Here is an 8,717-nt window from a genome sequence, read left to right on the forward strand (position 1 = left end):
ACATACAGCAAGTGCTGAGTATGGTTTCCAGTTGTAAACACTTCAGTGTAATTGCTTTAAACCGTGTATCTGCTTTAATAGACTTAAGGATTAAGATACTTTAAGAGTATAACTATATATATTTAGCCTCATTATATATATAGTTACACTGTTAATGTACCCTTTTTTAAAATAAGAGTTGGCTCTATTCAACAGCCTGATCAATCCACTGAGTTTGCTTGTTTTGAATCAGGGCCTTGTTACTTGGTCATTTTGGGTGGCTTCTGGAACTCTTAACCCCTGGATTGTCTACACATTAACACCTGAAATTGGTTTTAAGCATTGGTTTTAAGAACTCATTATGTGGCTTAAAGTTATGCCATCCCAGGGCAGGATTATCTCTGATCCACATTACCTAGATCCTGTTCCAATAAGGTGTGACCACTTCTTCCAGCTGTGCCACCCAAGTTGAAGTCCTCTAGTAGCTGGGATCTCTTGCACTTCCACCTGTAGATCAGGGATAGAAGCCTGTCCTGGCTCACCAGCTCTCTAGTGGCAACTCACAGCTATACCTCCTAGTCCTGCCCATAGACGCCTGGTGAGCAGGGGCAGGACTAGGAGCTGTAGCTGTGAATTGCAAGTCACAGCTGTATAGGTGGGAGACAGTCAGAGAAGGTTTCTAGACTAAGGGTGTGACTGTGCCAAACTCCAAGCTAGCACTGACACCGATCAACATTTGTGCAGCTCACAGTGTAAGGTGCAACAAGGCCTTCAGAGTTGTAGTTTGATATTAGAATCAGTGGCTGAGATGGACCTCTTGTGTAGGACCATGGCTGTGTGTGTGTGTGTGTGTGTGTGTATCTATATATAGTTATGTGTATATATCAATTATATATTATGTAGTATTATATCCTGTAATTGTATATATGGCAACAATGTGGAAGTAGCTAACTCCCAAGTCTTTAGACCAGATGTATAATTTAAACCAATTATACTGAAATGTTTACAATTAGGCACCCCTACGCAGCAAAAACTTTATGTATATATGTATATGTTTCCATGTATACTATATATATTATCAAGGGTATGATTAAGAAAGTATATTTTCCAGACACACAGGCACATCCCATTATATTTTAGGCTTAAATAAACTAATGTAAATCTCGATGAGCCCTACTGGATGACAATTTCTGTTCTTTAACTCCTATACAAGAGATCCAACTCAGCCAATGATTCTGTAATTTCAAATTACAACATGCAAATGCAAATTCATTACATGCAAATTCAGAAAAAAAATCTGTCTGTTTCATTGAGCCACCTCCTAGTGAAAACACACACACACGCGCGCGCGCGCACACACACACACATTCTCTCTCTCTCTTTCTCTCTCTCTCTCTCTCTCTCACTCACTCTGACATCTGAACCAATGACTTATAAATATGGATCCAGGTTTTCTCTGATAAAAAAAAAAAATCACAAATTCTCTTTCAAAAAAATTGTGAATTCTCTGATAACCCCCCCCCCAATCTATTATTAAAATTAAAAGCCCCCTGCAGCTCCCCCCAGCCCTGCTGGTGCCCCTCACTCACCCCCAAAGTGATCCCAATCTTGCTGGTGCCCCTCACTGCCCCCAAAACAGCCCCTGGCCCTACTCGTCCTTCTTGCCCCAACCCACAGCCTCTGCCCCCCAGCCCTGCTGGAGGGGGCCCCCAACTGCCAGGGCTATGGGGCCAGGGACCCAAGTCTGCAGCTCCCTGCCCCCAATAGCAGGCAACTGCAGCAGAAGTAGCATGGAGCCAGCTCCCCCACTGCTCTGCCTGCTCCGGTGGGGGCAGGGCTGGTTCCTGGCTCTCCCCTAGCCCTGTCAGTGCCCCCAGTCATGATCCCCCCCAGTCCTGCTAGAGGGGACCCCAGCCTCCTGCAAGCCCCACTTACCTCAGGCTCCAGGAGGGAAGAGTGAAGCTGAGCTGAGCGGAGCTGTGACTGACTGAGAGCCTCAGGCCCTGCCCTTCCCCCCTCCCCCTCCCCTTCCAGGCAGGGCTGGGGGTTTCCTGCCCTGTTTGCAAACAGCTCTTGCAGGCTGGAGCTCAACCAGCCTGCAGAGCTGTTTGCAAAGCAGGGAATCCATGAGTTTCTCTGCTAAAAGGAAAAATATGCATTTTCTCTGATAAAAAGGGGAAATCTGTGGTTTTCTGTTTTTCTGTGGGAAACAGAAAACCAGGATCCCTGCTTATAAAGCTGATAATGTGTGGAGACTTCAACATAAATAAGCTGCCTTCAGTCACTGATTCCTTGGGGTGTAGCTATTTATAAGTTTCATGCAAGGTGCAAAGCTTGATTTCCCCTCTGTTTTACACTTATTTAGTACTAGCCAATTGCCCATGAAGAGTGATGGGGGGGGAGAGCGGGCGGGGATGGAGCCCCGTCCCACCCCCCCATCCAGGCTCACTCCCCCCTTCCTTCCTGCTGCTTGAGGTCCAGGCCTGCTTCGCCCCTTCCCACTGCAGTGATGGGGGGGAGTGGAGGAACGGGCTAAGGCCCAATGTGGGTGGAGGACCAGGCTCAAAGGTGGTGGGGGGGAAGAAGCTGGCCTGGCACAGTGTGTGTGTGGGGGGGAGACAGGATGACCAGGCAGCGGCAGGGGGATGGGAGGAGCAGGCTTGGGGCTGATGTGGGGGAGGGGAGTGGGTAAGGAGTGGGCCTGGGCCCAAGGGGGGCAGGAGGCTCACTCCTCCCCTTCCCCAGCTGCTGCCATATCAGGCCGGGCCCACTACTCCTCCCCCACCACCATGGCAGGCCTCCTCCCACCAATCGGGCTCACTTCTTCTTCCCCCACCCTGCATTGGGCCCAGGCCTGGACCCACCCCTCCAATCCCCTCTCCTCCCCCCACTGCTGCTGCCATGGCACATCTGCTCCTCCCCCCGCTTGCATCAGGCCTGCTCCTTCCTCCACCACTGCTACATTGGCCCTGTAGGTGGTGACCACAGAAGCGGGTAGGGGAGGGTCATGGACAGTGCCAGTGGCCTCACCCCCCTTTTGGCTTCCCAACCTCACTGCCCCTTGTGCTGCCACCGCCGTTGTCACCATGAACTCCAAGGAGCAAGGGTGGGGGTGAGGCCTGCTCCGGTGACCTCGCCCTCACCCTCCCCCTTCCCCTCCAATCGTCACAACCTGCAGGGAGCAGGACGGGGGGGGGCGAGGCCAGCACTTTTGGCCTCGCTTTCCCCCCACCCTGTTCTGTCTGCTCCATTGCTACCACCTCCAGGGAGCTATGCTGGCCTCGCCTCCCCCCTCCCCCTGGCTCCATCCCCTGTGTCCTTGCCATCATGGTGGCATGCTGCCACCTATCCATGTCCTTTTTTGCACTTTGATTGGCTCTTTGTCTGGCAGTTGGAGAACAAATACAGCATTATGGACAGACAGACAGATTAAGGCTTTTATAATATTAGAATAGTGGGAACTTTGATACACAGCTTGGGAAGTTTTATATGAATTTATCCTTTTGAAAGAGAAGGACAGCTGCCCTGGCAACTATGGCAAAGGACTGTAGAGAAGGAGTATCGTCTTGTAGTGAAAACACTGAAGTGCTCAAGAGAGCTAAGTTTAACAGTGGCTTCACCAAAGATTACATGGAATTACCAGATTGTGAAAACACTAAGGAAGGCTGGTCCAGGTAGTTGTTTTGGCCCTTTCTGAATCAGACTTCTAATTTATCTTCCATATTAATTACTTAAATATGATATAACATTCTTAGGGCTAGATGTCTATAGGGGCCAGGAATACATTCCCACCCCCCATGCATAATTTTGTTTCATTATTTTTTCTTTTTCTCCTTTCTTTTTGAAGATTTAGAGAATGACCATAACTAGAAATGGGCAGTTTTATGGGATGAACTGGTTTTCCTTACATTGCTGATCTAGGTGCGTGGTATGTGTCTCATCTCCTCTGACTAGTGTTTCCTACTCAGGGCCTTGTTGCACATTGCATTTTGAGCTGCTCAGGTGTTGACTGGTGTTAGTACTGGCTCAAGTTTGGAGCAATCGCTCCTTGTGGCTAAAAACCTTTCGACTCTCCCCCACCTGCACAATTCTGACTTGCCACTAAAGGGCTGATGAGCAGAGGCCTAACTAAGAGGTGTAGCTGTGAATTACCACCACAGGGCCAGTGAGCCAGGACAGGCTTCTGTCCCTGCTCTAGGAAAGGGCATGTGAAAGATGGATTGAGGGGTGGGAACTTGAAGGTGGGAGGTAGAGAGTTAATGAAAGTGGGGTGGGTAATGACCAGGAATCTTGATTTTCCCTGATAAAAAAATTTGCAGATTCTTTAATCCCCTCCTCCCCAAATCTGTGATTAAAATTAAAGGCCTCCCACATGCCCTCAGCCCTGCTGGTGCCCCTCACTCACCACCCACAGTCCCCACAGCCCTACCAGTGCCCCTCATCCCCCATCCACAGCTCCCTGTTACCACAAGACCTGCCGGAGGGGGCCACCCAGGGACCTGGGTCCACAGCCCCCTGCCCCTAGCAGGAGGTGGTGGTTGCTGCAATGGAGTGAAGCCCGGCTCCCCCCTGTTGCCTGCTGTGGGCTCATGCTAGGGGTGCTGCTTCCCACTGCTGCACACGCTCCCAGAGGGCAGCGGGACCCATGCCCTCCAAATCTGTGTGTGGGGCAGTTGCAGGCTTGGGCTCCCTCCCTGTTGCCCTTCTCTGGGGCCTCTGAAGCCCAGCGGGTGCAACACGGTGCTGCAGGGCACAGTGTGGCCACACAGAAAAGCTGCTTGCTGCTGCAAACTCTGTGCTGCCCTGGCAATGCATCCCCTGTGTGAGCAGAGGCAGCCCCTATGATGGCTTCAATCGCCCCATCCCCAGTTTACCTTCAGGAGCTGCTCTCCAGGCTGCCTGGCGACCATGTGCAGATACATGGACATGGTGCACCCTGTCTGATTGTCCTCCTCCTGCTCCCTCCCAGTCCTTGCAGGCTGGAACTCTGCCAGAGGGCTCATTGCAAGACTACAAATTCCTTTGGTTTTCCTGGGTTTCTCTATTAAAATGAGAAATCTGCATTTTACTCCGATAAGGGGGGGGATCTGTGTTTTACTTCATTTTTCCATGGGAAACGGAAAACCCGGATTTCTTGTAATGACATGCGAGGTGGAAAGGAAACAGAGATGGGGGAAGGGTGGTGAAATGAAGGAAGTCAGTTGCTGAGGGATAAAATAAAAAGTAGAAAAAAACAAAAACAAGAGGAAGTAAAGAAAGCCTCATGTTTTAATAAATGGGAATTTGGAATTGAGGTGTGGGGTTTCTGGCCATGCTTGCTGGGGTTTTTGGGAGGTGGGAGCAATGAGGGAAGGCACTTTTGGGGAAGCTGCTGCCCCTGTCTTGGGAAGGGATCCCCAGCTCATGGGGACCCGATCCATCCTCCTACTTGGTTCTGCCTCACTTTGTGCCCTGTGACCTGGCTAGGTGGCATGTCCCCTGCAGGCTGTTTGCATGGGGTTCCACCCCTGGGCGTGGGATGGTTGCACCCCTGGGGAGGGAGGGGGAGTTGGCTTGGTGCCAGAACTGCCCCCTGGGTAGCAGAATTCAGGGGTTGGAAAGTTTGTCCACACAGAACAGGAGGGTGGGGGAGGGTCATTTGCATGCTGGGATGCTTGAGGACTGCAACTTGGGTAACTCATCTGTGTGGAATGGCCACACATTAATGGAACACAAGCTGGGTAACATGGATCAAAGAGAACCTTGCTCTGGAGTGGCAAAATTTAAGCTGTCTAAAGTGTACTTAAAACTAGTTTCAGTTGTTAATATGTGGATGATCTAGGGCAGTGGTTCCCAACCTTTTTTTGCTGCAACCCTAAATTGGCCACCAACAGGACCTTCCGACCCGGCACCGTGAGGCTACTGGGAGTGGAGTGTGGTGGTGCCACTGGTGGAGGCAGGGGAGCCACCATTTCTCACTTTGTGTGCGGTGGCCCCGCCCTGCCCCGCCCACCCACCGCTCCCAGGCCATATGCATGAGTGTGCATGTGTATGTGTGTACAGGCCCTTTGCAACCCTACTGAGGACCTCCTGTGACCCTGATTTTGATCGTGCCCCAAGGTTGGGAACCAATGATCTAGGGGTCAAGAGCTCCAGTAACTGACTTAAATTAATGTGTAACAAGGTACTAAGTGTATTTATTTAACACATACCCTACTATTGCATGTGCCGAAGATCTTTAGTTGCGCTTGTCCATCATGATTTATTTTTGTGGCATGTTGTTCTTAAGGCCCTTTATGGTACTACAGATCCCCAGTATGCTATAATATGTTAAATAGTACCTCTAGATTTTAGTATGGAAGAACTGGAAAGGATGGTCTTGTAGACCCTTTTGACCTTAACATCTAGACACAGTTTTGTGTGATTGAAAGGGACTGGGCTCAGTGACCCAGGTGATCCCCTCTAGTCCAGGTTCCTACAAACTTTTGAGAACTAAGGCATACAGACTTAAATAATTTGTCTCAATTTCCATCTGTAAAATGGGGATGGTAACACTTATTTCACAGGATAGTTGTGAGGTTAACGTTGTAAGTATATGAGAATCATTCTCATTCATTGTATGTTATAGGATGATGGAATGTTTGGGGTGGCTGTATCTAAGTACCCTGGTAGTTGGGTTTAACATTTCACCTTCTGTATGTCCATGTCCTCTGAAGACCAGGGTCACCTTTCTGTAGAAGCCACTTACCTCTGCATTATTGTCTATCCATTTCTTTTAGTTCTTGATCCCTGAACCCATACAAACCTTCTTGATTTCAATGGGAATACTTTTATGCATAGAAGTTTGTATTATTTGAGCTTTATTTCTTTTATGCTTACACTGATTGAAAGAGACAAGGCATTTTGGAGGATATTTTGATCTGATTTCATTTGTGCTTTCTGTGGATATATAGAGCATTGTAACATCAGTGTCATTTCACATTTTTATGTGGTGCTTCTGTTTTTAATGACTAATAATATAATGCCTTTAGTTGCGACCATACAGTCAGTTAATAAATATCAAAAATTACTTTTATGGCAGAGTACAATCATAACTTTGGTTAGTGATAATAAATTGCATGTCGGTTTGACCAGGTTTTCTATTAGTTAACTTATTTGAAGGCTTGTTAACAAAGCGAATGAGATTTCCTTGTTTTCATAGTTTTAGATTTCCTTGTTTTCACAGCTTCTTTGAAAGTTTCATAATTAAAGACAAAGAAATGAAATATTCTCAGTTAATGAGAGACCACTTATAAAAAATGTATTTTTTGCCAGATAAATGTCTTAGCTGTTTTTCAGATAAATGATTTAGCCACTTTTCAGATTAAAGTTCTTGTAAAACTCTGCATTAGGCAGAATTGTAAATAGGGATTTGTAGGAAATTATATATCACTGGGAACTGTCTGTAACCTACTCATTTTTAATGTCTGTCCTCTGTTTCTTGTCTAATGAAAAATGTTATGGTGCTAGAGGAATGCTGTTGATTTTACATATGGCTTATTTAAGTCCAAATATCCCACCAGCATTAATTTATCTATTTCTTAAAGTATTTATATGTCAGTAGAAGAATATTTTAATGAATGACTGTTCAATTTAGTTATGAAATGTGTTTACCTGATTTCAATATGTTTATACATAAGTTTACATTTTAACTTCTTTATCAGTGGTACTACAATTTTACAAGTGAAAGGGGAAAGCTGCTTACTTGTGTTTTCTGTGATTTTTTTAAAAGTTGTTCTTCATGGGGCTTTAACTCAAATAAAAGTATATTTTCCACTTCCACAAAGGTAGTAAAAATGCAATCATTTACTTTTCTTTTTGCTAAGGTTTTACTCTCTAATTTTTAAAATATGGAAATCATTAAACTCTAAGGGACAACAGGATATCCAAAGCCTATTGAAGTCTAGGGATTATGGCATAGTTTCAACAGCTAGGTTTGTTTTCCATTTAAAGGATGTTTTTGTGTGTGTGGCTGCTGATGAAAAATTAGTGTGACATCTCTTTTACCTAGACTTTTTATATATGGTTTCAGTAAAATGGTGTTCCCTTTGCAATAGTAAAAACACCATATTAAGCCCAAAGGCTAATTCATAGCTTGACAAAGCCAGCCTTTTTCCATATGTATATGTATGTGTCTTCACTCTATGCCATATGATGATAAACTTAAAATTAATCCTTCAATACATGCATATACTTGGATGCATACAGGTGCTAAATTACTTTTCTAACTCCACATGAGTTTTCATCAGTTTCTACACAAAGACCCCGTTAAATCACCTGATCTGAAATTTGTAGAGAAGACATTTCCTCCTGTCAGATTGGAAAGGACCCAACAATTCTTTAGTGTTATTTGCTCTGGCATGGAGCTTGATTTACTTCCTAGGATCATCGAGGGCATATTTTGGTGAATAATTCCTGGCAAATGCTGTTGTATTGGTAATACCTTTGTCTCTCCTGTTCTCTTTCTGTTATGCAAGTTGCTTAATGTTAAAGATCTTTAAATTGATATGGAGTAGTTTTCTGGTTGTGGTATGATATGCATAGAGGGTCCTATTGACCCTTTTGGGCAAAAGTTTATTATATTGTTGCCTGAGATTGTTAGAAGACTGGATTTAGTGGCGCAGATGGTCTGTTCCAGCTCTACATTCCTATGGTCAATAGCATAACTGAAGGGGGACAACTGGGGCAGTAGATGTGGGTACCACCTATGTAGAGGGAAA

General features: G+C 46.0%; 1 protein-coding gene across 1 annotated transcript in view; it reads left to right on the forward strand.

The window, feature by feature from the left end:
• Positions 1–3,513: 3,513 nt before the first annotated feature.
• Positions 3,514–8,717, forward strand: part of SNTG2 (syntrophin gamma 2) — a 462,462-nt gene continuing 457,258 nt past the window's right edge. Inside the window, exon 1 of the mRNA XM_025203382.1 lies at positions 3,514–3,653. Coding sequence (XP_025059167.1) covers positions 3,514–3,653 — 140 coding nt within the window. The remainder of the gene's footprint in view (positions 3,654–8,717) is intronic.

The sequence above is a fragment of the Alligator sinensis genome, unplaced genomic scaffold, assembly GCF_000455745.1.
Source record: "Alligator sinensis unplaced genomic scaffold, ASM45574v1 scaffold832_1, whole genome shotgun sequence".
NCBI classification, from domain to species: Eukaryota; Metazoa; Chordata; order Crocodylia; family Alligatoridae; genus Alligator; species Alligator sinensis.